Source organism: Anastrepha obliqua, chromosome 3 (genome assembly GCF_027943255.1).
Source record: "Anastrepha obliqua isolate idAnaObli1 chromosome 3, idAnaObli1_1.0, whole genome shotgun sequence".
Lineage (NCBI taxonomy): Eukaryota > Metazoa > Arthropoda > Insecta > Diptera > Tephritidae > Anastrepha > Anastrepha obliqua.
The window spans coordinates 121,790,582-121,813,856 of record NC_072894.1 but is presented as its reverse complement, the minus strand read 5'-3'; the positions used below and the strand labels follow the sequence as shown (position 1 = coordinate 121,813,856).

The following is a 23,275-nucleotide window of genomic DNA, read 5'->3' as shown; positions in this document are numbered from 1 at the left end:
TCAATGAAAATGGTAGAAGCCCGCCTATTTTCGGTTACAGCGGCTCAAACCATTACCTCTGGCGGGTGCTGCCTCCTCGTAACAATAGATGACTCAAATTCTCGTATGAACGGTCAGTCAATTAAACCCTATCGTTTTGGGAGTTTAAGAATGCTCAATTTGAAATATTTTGCCGTCAGAAAAATGTGTAAGCACGAATTCTTAAATGAACTCTAAAAATAATTATTTTCACCTAATTATCTTTTTACACGAATTTTTTGGGAACGTATCGATTGTATAAAAAGAGAATTAGGTGTATTAGTAAAGAAAAGTTTGTTATAAACTAGTGTTTTTGCCAAAAAGGGTGTTTCGGTTTTTGAGTTGGTATATTTTTTGTCAATCGGAGTAGTATTTTTTGAGTTATAGGCGTTTAAATTCGTGATAGGTTCAACACAACACAAACGAACAGAACCTGCCCCTATTTATCTAAAACGCTTCTTTGAAAAGTTGTTTGTTTAACCTTTTAAAAACGATCCTTGAACGGAACGAAAAAAAGGAAGACCCGGGTGTCCAACCAAAAGCTTTAAAAAAGTTCCCAACGGAAGGTTAAAAAAATGTTTAAAAGTGGTATTTAGGGGTTTGCGGCATTTTAATGATCTTATTCACGACCTTTTGGAATAAGAAATCGTTAAAAAAACCGAGCACCATTTGCGGTAAAAGATCGCTTTTCTCCATTTATGCGCCTGGTTAATGATATAATTAGAAGACGTAAGAAAAACAATGCAAACGATTAGTCACTGCTACAACAACAACTGCCTTATACAAAGTGTGCCTCGTTTCCACGACAGTCAGTTCTACGTTACCGAAACGACCCGGATTTATATCCGGCCAAGGACTGCCACTCCAGCAGCATTCCCCGTATGTAAGTATGGGGAATGTTTATGCTGCTACAACAACAACAAAGTGTGCCTCTTTGTATGTTTTTTCTTTTGATTCTTTGTGGAGAACGGGATATAATTAACAAAAAAAATTATCTTTTCAAGTACGAGAGGTAGAATAATCTTAAATTTAAGATATACAAAAAAAAGATGTCCTTTTATATATACAGATATGAGCAGAGAAATAGCGCACTCCCCCACAATAACACATGAATATATAACGATGACAATTTTTACTGGACGACCTAGTAAAACAGCGGCCGCCGTTGCCGAATGGTTTCATGCGTGACTATAATTCGGAATTCAGAGAGAGTGTAGGTTCGAATCCCGGTGAAACACCAAAATGAAGAAAAAGTGTTTTCTATCAAACACATGTCCGGCATGTGAAGGTACCCCGCACGACACTAACCACCTCTTCACATGCCCCCTCAAACCGTCTCATCTAACCCCCCTCTCCCTCTGGACCCAACCCGTCGAAACAGCATGTTTCCTGGGCCTACCCCTAGATGAGCTAGACGAAGACGACCGATGATATGCCTACACAGACAGGGCTACCTATGCTGTTAAAACAACAACAGTGTAGTGGCATAGGCCCAAAAGAATATCACTTCATCGTACTTTTGAGAATATTAAGATAAGCACACTTATCCGTATTGCCATTTATTCTCACAATTCGTCCAATTCCATTCCTAGAAAATGATTCCCACACAGTTAAGTTACCCACACCGTGTTTAAAGGGCTTTGTTGTGTTCCGGTGGTTGAACTCCTGCAGGTTTTCACTATAAATCAAAGTCTTCCCATCAGGACGAATCATAAACAAGTATTTTTTTCCAGAAATTGACGTATTTGCCTTTATGGGAAATTATGAAAGACAATGCCTTAATATTTTTTCCGACAGTAGTTATTTGTTTTTATTACGTGCCCATAAAATGTATTTTCATTATGTAATCGCCGCACAAATCTGCTTGATATATTCAGGATATATTCCTCATTTCCAGCGTTATCACTCGAGAGGACTTAAAATGGACAAGTTTATTTTTCTTAACGATGGCCTGGTGAGTTGTAGTCTATCGGGCAGACGTCTTTCGGACTTTCTTTTGTCCGATTTGTTAGCATTGTTCCATTATTTCTGCAATTTTTGTTTCTTCTGTATCTTTTCGTAAAGGTCCGAAATATTTTTTTCTTTTCAAGTGAGCAATGGTTTCGTTCCCAATAACGGTTTTAACCCTTTCGGTACGGAAAGCCGCTAACGGAAATACAAATTATTTTATATGTTTAATACATAGTTGCAATGGGTGAAATAAAAGTCGTTTGTCCCATCATTGTATTCGGTTAAAAGGGTGGGAGGGGCTGGGACATATATGTCCCCTCAGTATTTTTATGGACGCATTTGTCCAGCTTAGTATTTTATGATCCAATATCGTTTGTTTGTTTTATTATGAATTTTTTAGTTTGAAGTTTGTTTTATTATGAATTCAACATATATTTAGTTTCAGTAAAGTGAAAAGAAGAAATCAATGAGCAAGTAATACAGTATAAAAAAATTGGTTTTTACTTATGGTAAGGAGCAAACAAGAATACTGATGGGACACATAAGTCCCACCAGGATACAAGTGCCAGTAATTTTTTATATAACACAAAAACTTTTACTTACTTACTTCAATATAATAATAGAGCACTAGCACAATAAATAAATGTATTTTCAGTAAACTTTGAAGAAACCACGAAAAATCGCAAAAAAACCTACCACTTGCAAAATTCGCGTCCACTTTTGCGTTTGTTTTTTGACTAATGAACACGTGTTTACCATTTAACTTCAAATAACGGAAGGAAATACCGTTAAGAATGGCATTAACTACGAAATGGGATAAATAAAGTCCATTAAATTCGCTTAATTTCCAGGCTAGGTATCTTCAAACATGTGCCGGGACATATAAGTCCCGTTCGGACCGAAAGGGTTAAAGGAAACAATTAGATTTCCAATTATAACAAATGGCCTCTGGTAACGGTCAAGCATTGTTTGACAAGAACTTTATATGTGTGCGTGTCGGGTGCTTGACGCTAATATCTAAAATTTTTGATTTTTACCGACAACAAGTATGTGTGACACGACGCCACCCGACTGCACTAACACATACAAAGCGCAGTCAAGCATGCTGTATCGTCACCAGAGGCCATGGCAAAAAGAAACATTCAAAAAGTTAACGGGACTTATTGTCCAATATTAGAGAGAAGCGATTCACAGTATAGCATTGGCATAAAAATATGTGCCAATATCAATTAATCTTCTAAGAAATAACAATTCGTATAGAGAACACTCTTCTAAGTGCTACATATGTATATAATGAAGCGCGCAAATATGTTTAAGAATAAAAAAAATTTCAAAAAACTAAACAATGAGAACTTGAATTCTTAGCCATGAACAAAGGTTGTACGTTATTACATACTGATAAATATAAGTTTTAAAATTTATATATGCAAATGAATACAAATGATTTTATTAGGATCTACCGAAAATTTTAACAAATGTATTAAAAAAAATGTAATTCCCTTAACGATTGGGGATGTAATGAATACTATTTTTGAAAAATATCAAATATATAATAGTTGCCGAATCAAAATGTAACCGCCGCAGAATTCAAAACCATGAGTTCATCAATCATAGAGCTCTACTTCGAAAAAAGTAAAGCTGGGTACGTACTTCACCTGTTCATTACGCCATGCCCTTGGACTAGAAATTACATCAGATACTGTCTTTAAAAACAACCGTCCAACAACAAAGTCCGTTCATTAGATCTTTGCTATAAAAATCTGATAAAATACAAGATTACGCCTATTGTGTTATATTTAAGAAATATATGGTGAGTAAGAAGTTGTAACTATTCCCTCTAAATACATATCTTTAGTTAAAGTACATTCACATATGTTGGGAATAGCAATAGACCTACAACAATTAATCTACCCGTTCACATATGGCAGATTAGCCGGAAAATTGGCAATCAGCTTGTCAATTTATGAAAACAAAAGAAAAAAAAGCCTCTTCTGCTCATTGCCACTGTTATGTCTCCATATACATGCAAGCTCCTTTGCAGCCTCGCAGTTGCGGCAGCTTCTCCAATCGCAAGTCCAGAAGAAGATCGACTGCTTTTTTGTGCCAGTGATCGCTTTCTTTTTCTATGAATGCATAATTAATAATATTTAATCAACATGTTATTAGAATTATGTTTACGGACCTATTTTCTCTGCCGGGGTCAATTTTAATTAGTTTTTACTTTGACGCTTCTCCTTACATTCGTGATAATAATTAGCGATGACACAGAAAACACAGGGTTGTACGACAACAAATTTCGTTATAGTCAAAAATTATTTTACATTCTCGGATCTCGGGAGAGAAAGTATGTATGAGTTATCTCACCATTGAATTACGGATTGGGAGTTAAGCTCGAAAAAGTAGATAATCTAATTCTAGTTCTATGTGAACCTATTATTAAGCATATCCATTGTATCGATTGTTTTTTAAGCTGCATATTAACTGTCAGTGTTGATAACTATGATTTGACAGCTGAGAATGGCAAACTGTGTTGACATTTCTGTTCAGTAAGGTTTGACAGGTAACCATGAATCGTTTAGCGCCAGAAGAACGCTTTCAAATTGTAGGTGCCTCAATTTGTGAAATAACACAAATAACACGGCACAAATAGGAAGAGGAGCTCGGCCAAACACCCAAAAGGGTGTAATCACAAATTATATAAGCGGTTCCAACAAGACGGCACAACTTGCGTACAGCGCTCTTAACAAGCGATTTATTGCAACATTCAAGCCACCAAAAATAAATGCCATGAAAATATCAGTTTCAAGCTTTTAAAAAATACCCGATATAAGCACGCGGTTCAGAGAATACCGAATGTTTCGCGGATACCTACTCTGCTATCAGTGAATTTGGTAGTATTAGCTAATTGCTTATAAACAGTTAAATTGTCTTCAAGTAATCAGAAAAGTAACCCTGAGTCTTCAGCCCATCGGAGAAAATAGAAATTAATACAATTATTGTGCCGCCGTAAAATAACCGACAGCAAAAAATCCGTCTCCGCCGCATTTCTGTGCAATTTCTTGCTATTAAATGTGTTCTAATTTTAACCATAGAAGACTAGATGTGAAACTCTTTTTCTCGTGAGAGCGCTGAAAAATGTGCATTTTTTATAACATTTTCCAATATTGCCACACCGGTAGAAACATGAATTGGGTATTTTTGAACCAAAGGTCTGGAATTTTTAAGTTTCCACACCACCATTGAGGTTAGTATTTAGTGTGCGGTTGCCCAATAGCCTTATATCACTCGTAAACACCTACATATACTGAAAATAAGCACAATCCGTATGAAATATATACATAAATAAGCAAAAAATTTAAAAATTTATATGTAAATGAAATTATTTAAAACTGAAATACAAAAGTAATTTAATAATAATAAATTAATGAACGCGAAAAACATAAGTTATAATTAAAAACATGACTTATTGCGATTTTTTAATGTAACACAGAAATTGCGTAACAAAAAAAAAATTCTCAAACAACGAGCAGAATAAGTTAAAGCAGATTACCTTTCATTTTTGTAAAATATCTCAAACACAAATTCAGTTCCCTTACCTACGCTTTTCAACCATAGAATATTTACGTATATACAAATTTACATAAACCAACACACAGTTTTCAATAAAATTACATTATGTACATAAGACTAATTAAAAGTAGAAGTCGAAAAGGATGTAACGAGCTTTGGATTCTACAAACTCACTTAAATTCAAACTATTACATTTCAGTTGAATTAATTTTAAGACAAATAATTATAAACATTTCAACGCGTCATGCAAAAAGGAACTGTTTTCGTCAGTTATTTTTGGTGCGTTTCTTCTGGCAGCCTACCATTTCGCCTATCAGCTGCTCAAAATCCCATAATGTGTGAGTGCTGCCAAGTTTTGAAACGTCCTCATGGGCGCGCTCTCTCTCAAAATGAATAAGTTTCACATCTAGTTATCTATGATTTTGACGTTATCTATGATTTTGACAGCGTGTACCCATCAACCCGCTGCCCGCTGCAATTCTGTTCAAGCGGTAAAGCAAAAAATGCTCGAACATTTTACCTCACCTAATATTTCTTTTGCAATTTTCTGTTCATTACATTTCGCGTTTGTTTGTTTACTTTTCTTGACGCAAGTTTATTTAGAGGTGACTAAAACAAAACAATAAAATTTGTTCAAAGAGATTTTATGCCAACCGAATTAAAGTTAACGAAATGCATGGTCTACTTGGCATCGGCGAAATATTTGATTCATTCGACAATATTTACTTGTTGAGCACTGCCACCATGCTGGCTGCCGTGGTTTTGGCGTTCTACTTTTCCAATTTGGTGAAGGACATTGGGGTGATAATAGCTATTTTCAACGTTTCTATCATATCCTCAATAAAAATATTTAGATGCCTAGCGTTCCAGAGGAGCGGGAAATTGAGGAACATCGTGGCATAAATGGAGTGGAGCATATCATGGGCAGTGGTAAGAACTTTGGCGAACAACAGTTGGAGGGGCCGTATGATTCCAGTGACGATGAAGATTTCGACACAGACAACCCTTTAGGCGATGGCTTGGTGGGCAAAATTAAATCGGCGCGTCTAAAAGAGTTGGAAGCGCAATTGACGCACGACCAACTGGAGGAAGAGCGCAGGTAATTTGCTTACATATAATAGAATGTTGAAAAGTGCTGCTTATTAAATAATAATGAGAAAATTACATTCTAGAATCGAACGTGAACAACTTGCGGCAATTTTCGAACTGTTAAAAAAACAGGAGGCAGAATTAAATATGAAAGAAATAGACGAGCGAGAACTAGTTGCCCAATTGAATTTGTATCGCTGAAGGGACGCTGTTGTTGTTGTAGCATCATAAACATTCCCCATATTTACATACCGGCAATGCTGCTGGAGTGACAGTCCTTGGCCGGATATAAATCCGGGTCGTTTCGGTAACGTAGAACCGACTGTCGTGGAAACGGGGAAGGGACGCTAGTCTTTGATGCCTGCATAGAACTCTGCGCTGAATCGAATTTGCAGCAATAAGTATTTTTAAGCACAATGTGTATCTAGTCTTTAATGTTCTGTATATAAGTAGAGTGTATGTTACTTTGTGTTTAGATTTAGAAATGTTGATGTGTTAATAAAATAAGACAACCTTATTTATGATTTCAATATTTAGTCATTTATTGCACAACGGCATTTAGATACACTAAAATTATTTGTTATATAACTAAGAGATACATATCTACGATTAAAATTTATACTTTAACAGCAGGCGGTAAATTTTCATCCAAGAGTAAACAACGCTTGCCCACATAATCGGTATTCATCTCCCAAAACGATGCGCCATCGTCGTCCACGTCACCATCATCCTCATCGTCAACCCAACGTTGCTCATCTGCGAATACCGCAAACGGTTGGGCATCCGTGTCATTCAACGCGAATGCGGCAATGCTACGCACCTGCTCCGGCTTCGCTATAATCTCCACAAAAGCATGTGGCGCCTTTGCGCCTAGACATGTCGAGCTTTCGTAAAGGTTGCGCAGTTGAATGAAATGCTGACCCACAGCAAAACGCTGCGTTTCGTCTTTTCCACTCAACTTAACAAGCGCCGCCCAATTTAATATTACCGTGGTGTGGGGGTCTAAATTAAGCACAGCGCTATTGAACTCGTCCGTGTTGATATTGGTGTTGAAGAATGAAGTCTCATGCCTTGCTAAAAAGCCATACGCTTCGTGCACGGACGGAATGTTCGCATGTGCTTTGTCGGCATTAATTGAAGGAATGACGTTCACAAACGAGACGCGTTCATACAGAACATTAGCTGGCTGTACCGTAATTTTGTTGGTGCTCCGTTCTAAGCGACATTGGAAATTCATTGATTTTCCCAAGGGGAGATAGCGCCCTGCAACAAAAGTAGTATTTAGCAAGCTGCATAAATGAATAAATGATGCACAAATTTCATGAAAAAAGAAATTTTGTAATTTTCAAAAAATAGTTATTTCGAATAAAACTAGTAAACGCACCTCCATCACTGCCGGTGGCAATATCCATTTGATTAGTTACTGGAATTACATACACATTAGCATATTGTTTTAACTACGCTTTCTCAAACTGACTTACTGTATAGCTTGTTTCTATTCACGTTGTGATCGCTGCTGTAGATTCCAAGTGAATTTACATACATATCGCTTGCTGTAAAAATTTTTGCGCTACTTTCGTTTTTCAGCGCTACATCAAGCCCCAGTTCGCCAGAGAGCGTGTTGCTGATCACGCACGTAGCTTCGCAATGTAAACATTCGTGCACTTGGAATACCCAGTTGTGGCGCACCAAACGATATTTGATGGTGGCGCTAGTGCCGTCAGGTAGCGTGTAAATGAAAAGTAGTCTCAGTGTAAATTCTCCTTTCTGGAAGGGTGCCTGCATGTACATCGGTACGGTGGCACACTCCTGTGGCTTCAAACTAACCGCGTTGTCATGTTTGAGCAAACGAACTACCCGTTGGCGACGTATTTCACGGTCTTTTGATAATTTCTCGTTGGATAGATCTTTAACAGCTGAAAAGCACGCAGTAATAAAGAAAAAATTTAGACTTGTTGGCAAAATATCGACACATATCAACATGTTTACTTTTTAGTATGGAAAGTGGCACTTCCGCATCCGCATCCGCCAATGTTAGCCAGCGCGGCTGGTCGCAACAAAGGTAAATTTCTTCAATTGGTACAATGCCAGAATTTCGCAGTGTCACCGCTACGGGTAGTATTTCGCCGGCTATTACATTTGTTGGTAGTTGGGAGAAACTAACGGACATGGAGGGCACAGCAGGTGTCACTTTGATACTCAGTTTGCTGTCCAATATCATTTGAGTGGACTGCTTGCCCTTAACCTTAACTTGCGGTGTTTCGAATTGCAACATACCCAGCAGACAAGCAGTGGGCTCGGATGTGAGTACCACTTCACCGACCACGCCGATTATATTTAAAAGGCCTGTTAATTTGGGTGTGATTTTAAAGAAAATTGTTTGCTCGCAACGCTCATCCAAAACGACCGAAGCCACACAATTAGTTTTGATGGCCGCACTAACTGCAGCTTTACCTAAGAAAAGGCGCAATTTAATGATTGGTTATAATTCGAAAACATTTTTGAGGGTTAGTTACTCGAGCTCTCTTCGTTATGGATGTACAATGATTCATTAGAAAGCATCTCGCCATTGTCAAGTTGTAGTTTCCAGAGTAAATCGATGCCATTTAATGTAATGCTGCACTTGACGGTGTTAAACACAGTCACAGCAATTTCAATGGGTTCTGTGAAAAAATTAAAAATAATATTTAAAATTTTTTACACGTTGCACATTAGGTTACCGCCTTGCACAGCCAGCGGGTTTTCCACAGCTGGGCATTCTTTAGAGAATAGAAATCGTGTTGGCTTGAACACAAACGCCTTTTTAAGACCTGCCGTGGACACAAGCATTTCTTCCATTTTTTGCCAAGTTGTTTCATCAGCAGAATTAGACTAAAATATGTATATTTTTGTGATACAATAAATAAGTAAACGTAGATTTAATTTATTAAGCAGACCTTAATATCAATGCCGCTGGCAGCTTCATGTTGTCCATTCACCATGGTCGTTGGTGTCGACAGCAAGACACGTATAGAGTTTTGAGAAACCTGTGGCAAAGACAACGAAAGCAGCCCCAATTCAGGATTCCGCTTCATAAGTTCCTAAAAAGGCGAAACATTTTCAAAAACTATCGAATAAATACGTCAAACGTCATCGTACTGTATGCATTTGAATGTACTCCTTGAGAAATATGATTTGTTGTTGTGCGGTCTGTTGACTGTCGGGATGCAGTAGATGTGAATACGAACGACTCGCCTCTTCTAATCTCTTCAGCGCACACGCTTGCTTCGCCATCGTGTATTGTATGTGATCTTCCGCTAAACTCCAGCCGCGACTTTGGAAAATTTGAAAAGCCTGTTGGTAGCAGCGATGCGCGTGCTTCCTCTGACCAGCACGGGAAAATCGATTGCCCGAGAGCACAATGTTGAATGCGTACTTGCGATACATTGAGGGGTTCGACGCCAAAAAGCAGTAAGCTGCTTGCTCCAAAAGCAGAGCCGAGCGCAAATCGGTATCTTCACTGGTCATGCGGATAAGCTGTTTAGCGGCCTCGCCGTACATGCGTGATGTGCGCAGACATTCCATACTCAGTAGTGTTGCGCGCGTGGCAAATTGCTGTAATCTACGGGGTAACATATTTTATATGATAGAGCATAAGTGCATATGTGCATGAGTTTATTACTTGCAGACGGTTAAATAGCACATAATGGCATCCTCCATGTAATCAAATGTTTTTCGATTTGCTGTACCGAGCATAAAAGCCGAAACGGCGGCCATTTCAAGTGCGCCCGCATAATACTGCCAAGCGGAATCAGCATTAAAATCACGCTTAGCTTGATGGTAAGCCTAAAAACGAAATTCTGATTTAAGTTAAAAGGTTCATGTGAATTTAATTGGCATGAAATATTACCTGAAAAGCCAGGTTATAATGCCCAAACATAAAGTAAAGATCCCCAAGTTTGCGTGTTTGCAATTCCGACGATTCGTGGGTATAACTATTATAGCAACAAAAATTATGTGCAATCGATTTTATATAAATTTATGTAAAAATGCCTTATCACTCACATTACGGCATTTTGATTTATGGAATTCGATCCAGGTTTACTACTAACAAACCAGCGTTTAGTAGCGCTAAGCAGCGACTTGCTAACTCCTTTTTTGTTTGTAATCTAAAAAATTGTACGATAGAAAAATTATTTAATTAAAATTTAAAATTATTAAGCAATAGACTGTTTAAATTTCTTGAAAATACCGCTTCTGCCAGTAAGGCCACCAACTGCTCGGCGTAGGGTATAAGCGCACGCACAGTGTAATCTTGTACGAAATGACGCAAGTTTTCCACGTCCATGGAATTCAAGCAGCTGCCATGCACTGTTGTGCCATCACCGTCCGGCTCGCATGCCCATACATTTGCGTTTATGGTTTGAGAAGCTATGCTCTCGCTGCTAACCGAAAATTTTGAGCTCTGCAAAGAAATTTGACAAAAAAAAAAAATTAGTTATTAAATACAAATAAGTTAATTTTGTAAAACATTGCTGACTGACTATTGCTTCGGTTGCATTTTCCTGCACCGGACTTAAGGGATGTAAAATGGCTCCATCAGTGCCACTCTCAGTAGGCGCCATTGCATCACTAAGTACTGACATTTGAATATTCGGCATTGAAATAATCGACATGGCATCCTGCGGCGTCTTTGGACCACTCAACTGGTCTACTTGAAGCTCCTAAAAGCATTCGTCGTGAAAAAAATTGTACTCACTCATTTATATAATTAACATTTCACAAGTAATACTATACATTTTTCGGTTGTCGTTTTATGTACGTTGCCCAATAGTCCGGTACTTCTCCAGATACGGTGGCATCTAACGAATTGATTTGAACCAAAAAGCATTTACTATTGCCAAACGTAGACTTTAGCAACTCGTAACCTTGTTGTGCTCTAAAAAGAAAACAAAAAATATTAATTGATTACTTAAATAGCACTGGTTTTCTATCCAACTTAGATATGTCCCCTTGCGATCCCTCATGCAGCACTACGTAACTATTAAGCACGTTAGTAGGATGAAACCACTTGGGTAATTTTTGTGGTGTTACACTTTGCATTTGATGCACTCGTTGCGTAAGCTTTTGTGCGCTCTCAATAATGTTCGGATCGCTACTACTTAAGACAATGAGACAACTAATAAAGTGACGCGTAAACTCATGGTCAGCGGGGAACTGCACCGTTAGAAACGTTTCGCGCCACTGTTCGAACCATGGCTCGGAAGTCGGTAGCTCCAAATCCATATTTCCTGATTTCAAAAACAATAGATTAGTTAATAAAAAGTTAGTTTTTAAAACAATCTTAATTTGCCTATAGTTAAAAATTTAGTTTTCTCATTATGCGCATTTGTTACAGCCTCATTTAGCATTTTACGCGCAAGTACGGTCTGTGGTGGTCGCCAATCGACATCGCAGAAATTTAAGCGCAAACCTTTAATGGAAACACTCGTCTCGGACACGTCACGAAATTGGGCTGACAATTAAACAGAAGTTAATTTCCTTTATGAATAGCTTAGTAGCAATACTTACCATCGCTCAGTAATTTAGCGAATGGTTGTAACATTTCCACAAAGGATAAGTTGTTACGTGCACAAACTTCACTGGCTAGTGGACTGCAAACAACGCCCACCAGTGGGGAGAACATATTTTGTATAATCTCTCGGGCATTATAATTGTGTCCTGTTAGGTGGATCATTTTTTCTGCCCAGATGACTAGTTAATCTTTTTTCTTTAACCTTAATGTAAAGCAACTTTTATTATACGGTGTTTGAAATATTATAAAATTGTAAACATATAAAATACAAATATAATTGGAAATCCGAAACAGCCGTGATAATTGAAAAAATTAATTGCAATTGGTCAAATGTTTACCTTTTAAACACAGAGTGCACTGTATGACAAAAAAGATTAATTAAATGTAGGGCATTGAGCAAGTGCGAAGACGAATCTATAAAAGGTGTAGCCACGCCCGCAACACCAATGTATGCATGCATCTTGTTTTTACAATTTGGTGATTTGAATGTCAAAATTTCAATCAGAATGTAAACAAACAAACAAAGTTACAACAAAAAATTTATCACTTTGAGATCAAGCCACCAAACCGTAAGGAAAAACCCAGCTAATCTAGTAACAAACCTTGTAAAGATTCACCTTGGCTAGTCAATTACGACATCGCAATATACAATTTTAATTTTCATACCATGCGTGATGCGTGAACACATTTCCATGCCATTTCGTAATGCCATTTTGAAAATTAATTAAATTTCGTAATGCCATTTTGACAAAATCAAAACAGAAATTTGCCAAACGTTTTAGTAGAATGTGTAGATGAGTGGTAAGATTGATTCCATTTGTAAAATATTGATTTACTAAGCGTTTCGACCCTGAATTTTTTATGACTTTCAGTGGTCAGTTTCAACGAAATTGACTATCAAAATAGCAAATAGAATGAAGTTGACAATTCATGTCATGAAATATTCCAAGTCATATATAATATTTTCACTATCTGTGAAGCAGAAGACTGTCTTTTGCATGTTTCTCTTCTTTGCAAAAAAAAAAAATCACCCAGAATCTTGGTGTCCTTCTTTCCGCTTCATCGTTAAAATCAAACAATGATTTCAAAGCATGAAGAGCACAACAGCTAGCTTACTTTATGATATTTTCGAAAAGACGATAACAAAACATGGTACTGCTCTTACTGAAAATATTGTCATCGCATTCAATCCAATTTGACGGTTCTTATATAATGAATAATTGAGTATCGAGAATGGAAGAAGTAAATTTTCACAAGAGATCAGCTGATTAGGATATTTAAACTAGTTTTTTTTTTAAATAAAACCTATGGCAGCACTCTATTATGATGCGCTAGCTTTCCACTGGAATTTGTTTGGCGGGAAAGTCAGAGGCAATTGGAATTGTCATCGGTTATTGTGCTTACTGAAAATTTCGCCATAGACATAACTACACATTTAAGGCAAATAAAAAGCATTTAAAAGTTAAGAAAAGCAAAAAAGAAGTTAACAAAACCGTAGTAAATTTACAGACTGAAAATAAGAAAAGTAAAAACGTTATTTTAGAACGAATTTGCAGCCTCTGTGTCGCTTGCAAGCGCCATGGCAAAAGTACATATTACAAACGTGGTCGTATTGGACAATCCCAGTAGCTTTTTTAATCCCTTTCAGTTTGAGTTAACGTTCGAGTGTATTGAAGAACTGAAAGAGGATCTGGAATGGAAAATGATATATGTTGGTTCTGCTGAGTCAGAGGAGTATGATCAAGTGTTGGATACGATATACGTAGGTCCCGTACCAGAAGGCCGTCACATATTTGTCTTTCAAGCGGATCCTCCCGATGTGACGAAAATTCCAGAACAAGATGCTGTAGGCGTGACGATAGTATTGCTTACTTGCTCGTATCGTGGCCAAGAGTTTGTTCGCGTTGGATATTTCATTAATAATGACTATGCAGACCCCGAAATGCGAGAAAACCCGCCGCCTAAGCCTCTGTTTGATAAACTTACACGTAATATATTAGCAACAAAGCCGCGCATCACCCGCTTCAAAATAAATTGGGATGACGCACCCTCTAATGGACTACTGAACGGTAATGGGCAATTAAATGCGCATGCGATGGACGATAGAGATGACGGCGCTTCGACTTCGGCAGCGGCGGGAGCAATAAGACCTGGATCAAACGGTAATGGGTTCAATAGTGCTGGTTGCGAATCGATGGACACACCAGAAGCAATTTGCGATGATAATAGTCTGAACATGCCAATCGAAAATGGTGTTACTGCACTTAATGAAAATTCGAATTCGCTTGCCATGGAGTGCTAGGATATTTCTAGTTTACCTAAGTCATCGCCTGTTTATATCATCCTGTTTACAAGTATTTTTGTACCTAATATCTGTCACACCACAACCAGTTAGTAATGCATATGCATCGGCCTGGAAATATCTCATTGTTTTTTTCTCAATTGTCGCTAATTCAGCTTTTTTCGGTTTATAATTTAGGTTTTTTTTTTGCATTTTCGCTAATAGAATTATAGTTTATTGAAGATGTTTAGTAATCTAATAAGCTAATTAATGGAAATTAATTTATAAATATAGACAACTTTAATTATAATTAAAATCTGTTTGTAATTAAATGTTATCACTTAATATGTACAAAAGAATGTTGTCTGTGCTGAGGGATCGGTACTATGACACATGAATGCACATTTTCTAGAATTAGTTGTTATTGTGTTGTAACATTAATATGCCCTAAAAATTTGTAGGGGAATGCTGATGAAGTAACAATCCTTGGCGGGTTATAAATACGGGTCGTAGGAGCGTGGTGATGGCTAACTAAGAGTGCCGTTAATCTAACAGCAAAAGCTCCAAACACATTTTGGAGTTGTTGTTGTTGTAGCAGCATAAACATTCCCCATACTTACATACGGGGAATGCTGCTGGAGTTACAGTCCTTGGCCGGATATAAATCCGGGTCGTTTCGGTAACGTAGAACCGACAGTTATGGAAACGGACATTTTTTGGAGTGTTTGTCTTTGCTGATATAAAAGCGGGTTATTCCGCATGGAGATCGGAATGTCTTGAAAACGTTGAAAGGCTGGGTTGGCTGTTGAATGGGTTTTATTAATTTCCATCGTTTTATGCATAATGTCGATTCATGATGTAGGTAAAGCAAACTCATGATTCAATTATTAAAGGTTTGCTCACTTGTGACACTCCCTTACAAAAGGTCTCATGATAGAATCATGGATAAAACGTACAGGATGTATTTTACAATTTAGCAGAAAATTAGAGTTGCACATCGTAAACTACCCCGGTCTAGTGAACCGCTTTTCAGTTGCACATTGTGAAATTATCATATTAATCTTAGAAGCACGAAATGGCATGTTCCTATTTTCTAAGATTTTATTGCCAACCTAAACTTATGGAAATTCAGGGCGCAGCTAATAGAGGTTCTTGGTAATGTTGACCATTTTTCCAAAAACAGCATTGAGAAGGAGCATTCAGCGAAACAGCACGTTTCCTGGACCTACCGATGGATGAGTTAGACGATGGCAATCGATAACTAAACCGCACGGGCAGGGCCTAGTGAAATGCTACAACAACAAAAGCATTAACCGTAACAGATAGTTCCACGTTTTCAAAGCAACCCGGATTTATGTATATCTGGCCTAGAACATTCATGTATGGGGAATGTATATGATGCTACAACAACAACAGCATTTAACGAAGAAAGAGAAAGGAGAGATGTGAGGAGTGTCACCTCGTTTAAATAATATTAAAATAAATTAATATTTATCCATATTATTTTGTAATAAAATATTTACACTTTTTAATTCGTTTCCATTTTCTGAAATTATGTGACCGTAGCTTCCAAAAAAATTAGTTTCGATCGAAAAACTAAGGTTAATGATACGCGGAAGAGATGGGCTGGCGATGGTTTGATGCTGTAATTTATGGAAGATATTTTTATGAGGAGCTTTTTCATGGCAGAAATACACTCGGAGGCTTACCATTGCCTGCCGAGGGGCGACCGCTATTAGAAAAAGCTTTTCCTGAATTTTGGTCTTTCACCGAGATTCGAACCAACGTTCTCTCTCTGAAATCCGAATGGTAGTGACGCACCAACCCATTCGGCTACGGCGGCCGTTGTTATACATAGTAGTAATACAATATAAATTAGTTTTTTTCCTAAGATTAGTACATAAAAGATTTACCGGCATATACCTATGAAATGAGATTTTCAGCTATTAGTCCATAGATGTCGCTAGGAGTATTTTTAAACCTTCCCAAATGTCTTGTTTTTTTCGAATTTCATACTTAAATGTATATGTTCAAACTCGATAATAAAAAAAAAATTAGTTAAAAAAGTCAAACCGTTTATTCAAAAAACTTCAAAAGTTGAAGCGCTCTTACTGAAAACCCTTATAAAAGCGGTACATCTAATACACAAAATAAATGCTTTCTCTTGACGATTTATGCGGAAAAATTGTATCGAAAATATGTATGGCTTCTTATAATGTTATATTTTTATATGTATTTAAATAGGCTTATTATGCCAAACGCAAGTTGTGTCTTATGTTTCCATTTAAGTAAAAACTCTTTTTTGCTTCCACTTTTAGCGAAAGGGATTTAATTTTTACCTCCACCCTCCTTAAAAGCAACCTTTTGTAAGGGAGTGTCAAAATTCTAATGCCACTTTAATAATTGAATCATAGATGGGTTTCTTTTGACGTGATAACGTCTTATAATTCGATTTAGCCGGCTGCACGCACGAAAAAATGTGTCGTTACCTTGCTCATTAGTGTTACCTTGCTCATTTGTCGTTACCTTGAATGAACTGCAAGCGAAAGCGCGGAACGAACGACAAAGCAAACGAACGGCAACGTTCGACATCTTGCTCTCTCCTACTTAAGTGAGCGTATATATGTACAGGGTTGGCCATATTAAACTGACCCATTGAGTAACTTTATAACTTTTTACTGTAATTTGAAATCTAAGGTTTACGTCAACAAGCCAAAGACACTAGGCGCACTTAAGGCCAATATCCGACGGGAAATAGCCGCCATATCGGCCGAGACGCTGGCCAAAACTATGGAAAACGCCGAAAAACGGGCACATTACGCTATACGAGCTAAGGGCGACCACTTGCGCGATATCATATTCAAAAAGTGATGTAAACGAATCTCCTTGAACTAAATTAAATGTTTTTCACAATGAAACACAAAAAAAAGTTTCTTTTTCCATATTTTTTTAATAATCACATGGGTCAGTTTAATATGGCCAACCCTGTATGTATATGCGCATATGTACATATATAAATTCACGTATTTGTATTTGCATATGCCTTCTTATTGATTATTATTAATTTGATTTACTTGAAGAACTTAAAATAAAACCAAGTTTGTTAATAATACCTGTTGTTTTAATGTTATTATTATTAATTTTTTTATTATGTATATATGAAGGAAAAAATGTATGGTAATATTTACCATATACCTTATAAGATATGTTGTATACTAATATATGTATGTATTATATATAAACATGCATATACATATACAGTTTCGCGCAATTTTCAAAAAGAACAAATCTTTATGTAAAGATGCATACAAGTCATATGGACATATCAAATATACGAATCTATTCCGTAAGCAAGCAAATGTAAGCTAATGTGCTTGAACTGCAAGCGAGAGCGCGGAACGAACGACAAAGAGCACAATCGGCCCCCGCGTTCGGCAACGTTCGGCATCTGGCTCTGTCCTACTTGAGTGAGCATATATATGTATGTATATGCGCATATGTAGGTATATAAATTCACATACTTGTATTTGCATATGCCTTCTTCCTGTGTGCATGGTAATGAACCATTTCTCTGTTGAGAATAGGACGATGATAGAAAAAGTAGGAAATGAAAGGGAGTGTTTCGAGTGTAAAGTGTCTTGAAAAAGGCAAATCGATGATGGTGCCTCTTAGTGTTGTTGACTTATTAACGTCTGATGCACAATCGAAATTGAAGATATCTTTCATGAATTTGATAAGTGTTTCGTCATTTTTCACGTTTGTGTAAATGTAACTTGACCTATTCCATTGCAATTCCATTTACCTCCCCCTCTATATCCATACAAAATATATATCAAACAAATAAAATTAAAATTTTGTTTTGAAAATTGCAACCATTCCATCAATATTTTCTTATGACGTTGTCACGTTAAACTATCGTCAGTAAACCGACTTTACAGACAACCTCTTTTTTCAACGAATTTTGAAATTTTCAAAATTAAATGAAAAATATTTAAATTTTTATTGACAATTTATTGAATTTTCTTAAAAAAAAATCAATACTACTATTTCTTAATACAGAATACGTTTTCCTGCTACTCGAAATAATATGTATTGTTTGTAGTCGTTTAATATTGATTAGTTAAAAAATAATTATTATAATAAAAGGGAAATAAATTAAAACATTTAAAAGAAAATTCTGTCAAATTTTTATATCAAATTTAGAAAGAGTGTAACTTTCTTGGGCAATTTTTATTATTATAATTTTTTAGCATTGCATCTTCAAACAATCCTAACTTCTGCCGCCTTTGAAACTCCATCTCGGAAATTATCATAGTTAATAGGTATTTTTTAAATATTTTATTAACACTAAACCTACCGGTATTTTATGTATTCCTATTCCTACCAATGTGGGTCAAATGACCCGTCTTTAAAGTATTATATTCATTATTAAGATCACATATATTTCTCGGTAAAACAATTAGCAAGAGAAGAGTAAATCTTGAAAAATACATTCGATGTATTTTTTAATAAAAGTCGTGAAGGCAAACGACGATTTAATAATGTTATTTCTAAGAACTTCTGACAAAAAGTTTAAAATGGGTCATTTGACCCGTCCATGGTAAGTTTAGTGTTAATATCTTCGGAATATTGAATGAAATTTTGAAAATTAAAAAGTAGAGCCTTCTAAAAACATATTTTGTGAGAAAAATTATGAAGATAATTAAGCTGAAATACTATCTGACTTATAACCTTTCCAACGATACCTCATTTATGCAAATCGGATCAGAAAAATTTGACTTTAGCACCTCTAATACCACTTTTTCCGTTTTGCATCTTCATAATTTCTTCTCACGAGTAAAATTTTAGCGAAATGAGCGAAGACCTTTGCAGAAGCTTTTTACATTCAATATGAAATGTGTAAATGAGTGTACTTGGCACCATCTTGAAGAATATATTATATTATAATTTTTATGTTAGTTGTTGTTGGTTATAATTAAATTTAAAAAAAATGTATTAGAAAAAAATTCTCCGCACAATATTATTTGAAATTGTCAATTACGTTCATGATATCGACCCCATAGCAATAAAACTCGAACCAAACAACAGCCTTTTTTAAGCTTATAAATATTAAACACAAAAACAAGCAAAATATTTCAATTTTAACAATCCTTTTCTAAGTTGTCAATAACTTAGACGAATAATAAAAATTCTATTAAAAATATAAATAAATTATAATAAATAATCACAGAATATTAAAAAAACAAAATTCTAAAATTCTTGTAAATAAAATGAACCAGGATAATAATCTCGGAGGAAATGACGGTGGAATTTGCTGTTCACCAGCATGTCCACCCTGCGATCGGAAACCCATCCCATCAATGTAAGTGTAAGTTTTATGTGTGCTGACAATTCGTAATAAGGGGTTTTCTATAGTGGTAAATCTTATGAAGCACCTTGTACCTCGGCCTGCTTGTGCGGGCCGAAAATGTGTAGTATCTTTGGTGTGCATGACCTTAATGCTCCTGGACCAGATCCCAAGGCTTGCAGCCCCCGTAAGTTCGAAAATCCAATTTCCGATTGTTTTTCCTATGCAACTAAATTTGATGCGTTTAAACTCTAGGGAAGTGGAGTAGGGCAAGCAGTAATGCGAATACTTTGGGTTCACCAGTTGGTGTCTTACAAGCCACCATTGCTATGAAGTCGAACACACCAGATGTACATGCTCATCACTATGCCACATCTTTGGTGGCATTTATGAAAGTCTATACAACACCGGAAAGCCAATGGACTGAAGAAACTTTAGATAAACTTATAGAAGAAGGTCAAGCTTTGCTGGCTAAGCAGAAGAGTCAAGAGCATGACTTCGAATCACCAGCGCATATCTATTCTCAATTGGAAAGCCATGTCAAGCGTTATCATACTGTAGATGGCATCGAATTTCATGTGGAATTAACTGAAAAATTGGCGTTAAGCTCGCCATCAAGCGCCGCGGAGGAAGGCCACATACCGGATTTGACAATGGATAATTTCAAAATGGTGATGAAAAAGTTTTTTTCTAAGCATCGATTTGCCCTTATCAAGGTGGCTGGCACTTATAAAATGGTGTGGCGTTCTCGCGGCATCTATTTTGTATTGGACTTATATGGCCGCAAATTAGACGATTTAGAAACGGACAAGGTGAATGGCAAGGCATTGCTGATCTGTCTCAAAGAGGTTGATAATGTAATATATTTGATAAACAATTTGTCTGGCGTTCAACCCACCGATCCGTTCAGTTTGCGGGAACTTAAAATAGTGAAGATGAAAGGGACAGATGGCAAGACGATACATCGTGACTTTGCTAAGCGCGAACATCAATACCAAGTGATTAACGACGACTATGCTGTGCTGAAGGCGGAAACACATCTCTTACGCAACAGCCGCGATCCAATACGTACGCGTAGCGCTCTGCCAGTAGGTGTGGCAGCTTTGTTAGCCGCCAAGATTGACCATCCAGCCACATGGAATGAGAAAATGGTCGATAGGATAATTTGCTATGGTGTGAATGTCTGCGTCTGTTGCTGGGAACAATGCCTGCAGGCAAAAGAGCCGATCGATATCGAACGTTTTCCGAATCGCCTTAAAATCGCTCAATTCAAAGCTAGATATACCCTCACACCACGTAAGTTTACTGGCACTTGGAAGTGTGTGCCCAATTACAAGCAAAGCGAGCTAGAAAGAGCTTTGATTAGTAGTTTTGATGCTGGCGACAACAACTTACTGATCCAAATTGATCAGAATATTTATGCGGTTTTTAAAAAGGAAGAGTTTTTTTATTTATTCGATCCATACCGCCATCGGGTTGAGGGTTTGCCCCAAGTAGAGGAGGGAGCGGTAGTGAAGAAGAGCGCAACGTTACGAATGTTTAACTCACTGGAAGTATTCTTGAATGTGTTTACTCAGATGCTTTTGGAGACGAACCGCACAACGCAGTTTGCCGTGCACGCACTTAAAATCCATAACATAGAAATGTGGCTACAGGAAGGTATTCCGCCACCGGAGGAACCAATTCTCAATGAAGATTTTGAGGTGGAGTCGCTTAATGAGACACTTTGCTTTGAGGAAGATGAGACAAAATGCAAACTCGATATGGGCGAAGATGATGAAGAGGAGGAAGATATTACATCCGGTATAGTGCAGATGGATATGCCTGATAGAAGTGAGACCGAAGAGTCCGAAGAAGAGTTAGAGGAGGAAGAAGGTGGATTAGAAGATCTTGGCGAGTATGAATCATCTTCCAGTGGTGATGGTCACCGTCATGGTAAGGGAAGAAGAAAGAAGAGCAAAGGGGGAAAGCGAAGAGGTCAAGGAAAAAGTGCCGATGATGATCATGGAAAAGGCAAAAAAAAGGGTAGTAAAGAAAAGGGGCATAAAGGCAAGAAAAAAGGGGAAAAGACAGATAAAGACAAGAAGGATAAGAAAGATAAAAAGGGTAAGAAAGATAAAGGCAAGGAGAAAGACAAAGACAAGAAGGACAAAGAAAATAAGGATAAAAAGAAAAAGGGCAAGAAAGGCAAAACGCAAGACGATGAATCAGATATAGAAAAAGATAAGAAGAAAAAAGGTGACAAAGGCAAGAGTGATAGGGAGAAATCAGATAAAGAAAGGTCTGACAAAGAAAGGTCTGACAAAGAAAGATCTGCCAAGGAAAAGTCTGACAAGGAAAAAGCTGAGAAGGAGAGGGAAGATAAGGAGAAAGTCGACCAAGATAAACGTAAAAGCAAAGATCGTCAGGAAAAAGAGAAAACCGCGAACGCAGATGAAGATAAGTCTAAACGCGCTGCAAGTGAATTGTCACGCGGTGAAGGTGCTGTTACGCGGGGGGATGGTGATGACCGAGGTGGTCGTGACGGCCGTGATGGTCGTGACAGCCGTGATGGTCGTGACGATCGTGATAGGCGCGATAAATATGGTGATGACGGAGATCGTTCAAGTAGAGATCGTTATAGTCATACTGGCCGAAGTCAAGATGATCGCCATGGCGGAGCGGACCAAAACGAACTCACATGCAAGCCCAACAGTTATCCAGGCTATTCGTGCGTGGCTTACGATATGGCCGTTGTTGGCTCGGAGAGCGGCACTTATGAGAGCATTTGTAAGCTATTACGTGCCGGCTTCAAATGCGCCGATCGTGTACTCACAATGACATCATGGGGCAATTATGTCGTCTTTCGTGGTCGTACGTGTTATCATAAAATTTATTTCTTGTTCGATGGTTGTACATGTAATTTGAATCGCTTCCGACATCTGGACCTCAATTGTGGTACAGCGGGACTGTTGTGCTTCGAGAACTTGCATGATCTCATTTGCTACATTATTGACTCGCAAAAGATACGTGGTAATTTGAAAAAGAGTCGAAAGAAACTGGTTGACGAAATCTGCCGGCAATATTGCTAAAGTTAAAATTCCAAAATCCTGTCATTTACAAGAATTTGAGACTACGAAAAAATGAGAATAAGAAACTTATAATTATTATAAATATTTATAAATTTATTTGTTTTGTTTTTCTATATAAATGATAATATTTTGTATTATGGATAATAGAAAATTTATGATTGTGTGGCACTAGTTAAAAAGATTGTATGGAAGTTAACTCTGGATTAATTTATTATGTTAGCCAAACGGCAAGCCCTAGGCTCACTTATAGAGCGATTGAGATTGACTGAGGATTATCTATTGTTCTTGTAGCAGTAAAAATCATTCCCAATATATTTTTTGGAATGCTGCTGCAGTGCCACCTTTTGACCGGATATAAATTCGGGGCGCTCCGGTAGCGTAAAATCACCTACCGG

At 37.2% G+C, this 23,275-nt stretch overlaps 4 protein-coding genes across 4 annotated transcripts; 3 read left to right on the top strand and 1 right to left on the bottom strand.

The window, feature by feature from the left end:
• Positions 1–6,037: 6,037 nt before the first annotated feature.
• On the top strand, positions 6,038–7,157 carry LOC129240829 (matrix-remodeling-associated protein 7). The gene is made up of 3 exons (XM_054876843.1): positions 6,038–6,339; positions 6,393–6,637; positions 6,711–7,157. Exons 1-3 carry the CDS (start codon positions 6,211–6,213, stop codon positions 6,826–6,828), a joined length of 492 nt encoding a protein of 163 aa, XP_054732818.1. The 5' UTR covers positions 6,038–6,210; the 3' UTR covers positions 6,829–7,157.
• LOC129240828 (trafficking protein particle complex subunit 8) lies at positions 7,148–12,488 on the bottom strand. Its single transcript, XM_054876842.1, has 17 exons — positions 12,178–12,488; positions 11,960–12,121; positions 11,606–11,897; positions 11,404–11,545; positions 11,151–11,330; positions 10,859–11,071; positions 10,672–10,775; positions 10,517–10,601; positions 10,289–10,452; positions 9,766–10,228; positions 9,564–9,707; positions 9,348–9,498; positions 9,144–9,290; positions 8,617–9,081; positions 8,109–8,543; positions 8,012–8,050; positions 7,148–7,890 (listed from the first exon to the last, which is right to left on the bottom strand). The coding sequence occupies exons 1-17, from the start codon at positions 12,341–12,343 to the stop codon at positions 7,244–7,246; spliced, it is 3,999 nt and encodes a 1,332-aa protein (XP_054732817.1). The 5' UTR covers positions 12,344–12,488; the 3' UTR covers positions 7,148–7,243.
• A 1,072-nt stretch (positions 12,489–13,560) lies between these two features.
• Positions 13,561–14,866, top strand: LOC129242405 (histone chaperone asf1). Its single transcript, XM_054879030.1, has one exon. It carries the CDS (start codon positions 13,761–13,763, stop codon positions 14,481–14,483), a length of 723 nt encoding a protein of 240 aa, XP_054735005.1. The 5' UTR covers positions 13,561–13,760; the 3' UTR covers positions 14,484–14,866.
• A 4,766-nt stretch (positions 14,867–19,632) lies between these two features.
• On the top strand, positions 19,633–23,000 carry LOC129242450 (uncharacterized). Its single transcript, XM_054879092.1, has 3 exons — positions 19,633–19,824; positions 19,878–19,996; positions 20,065–23,000. The coding sequence occupies exons 1-3, from the start codon at positions 19,733–19,735 to the stop codon at positions 22,878–22,880; spliced, it is 3,027 nt and encodes a 1,008-aa protein (XP_054735067.1). The 5' UTR covers positions 19,633–19,732; the 3' UTR covers positions 22,881–23,000.
• The last annotated feature ends 275 nt before the right edge of the window (positions 23,001–23,275 follow it).

Bases quoted from the DNA above. Each gene is read 5' to 3' on its own strand.
- LOC129242405 (XM_054879030.1), top strand. From the start codon at position 13,761: ATGGCAAAAGTACATATTACAAACGTGGTCGTATTGGACAATCCCAGT.
- LOC129240828 (XM_054876842.1), bottom strand. From the start codon at position 12,343: ATGATCCACCTAACAGGACACAATTATAATGCCCGAGAGATTATACAA. The intron at 10,453-10,516 runs GTAATATTTCAT...TTTCGTTTTTAG, and splicing joins ATTATAACCTGGCTTTTCAG to GCTTACCATCAAGCTAAGCG. The intron at 10,229-10,288 runs GTAATAAACTCA...GTTACCCCGTAG, and splicing joins TGCTATTTAACCGTCTGCAA to ATTACAGCAATTTGCCACGC.
- LOC129242450 (XM_054879092.1), top strand. From the start codon at position 19,733: ATGAACCAGGATAATAATCTCGGAGGAAATGACGGTGGAATTTGCTGT. The intron at 19,825-19,877 runs GTAAGTGTAAGT...GGTTTTCTATAG, and splicing joins CGGAAACCCATCCCATCAAT to TGGTAAATCTTATGAAGCAC. The intron at 19,997-20,064 runs GTAAGTTCGAAA...TTTAAACTCTAG, and splicing joins TCCCAAGGCTTGCAGCCCCC to GGAAGTGGAGTAGGGCAAGC.
- LOC129240829 (XM_054876843.1), top strand. From the start codon at position 6,211: ATGCATGGTCTACTTGGCATCGGCGAAATATTTGATTCATTCGACAAT. The intron at 6,340-6,392 runs GTGATAATAGCT...AAAAATATTTAG, and splicing joins ATTTGGTGAAGGACATTGGG to ATGCCTAGCGTTCCAGAGGA. The intron at 6,638-6,710 runs GTAATTTGCTTA...ATTACATTCTAG, and splicing joins CAACTGGAGGAAGAGCGCAG to AATCGAACGTGAACAACTTG.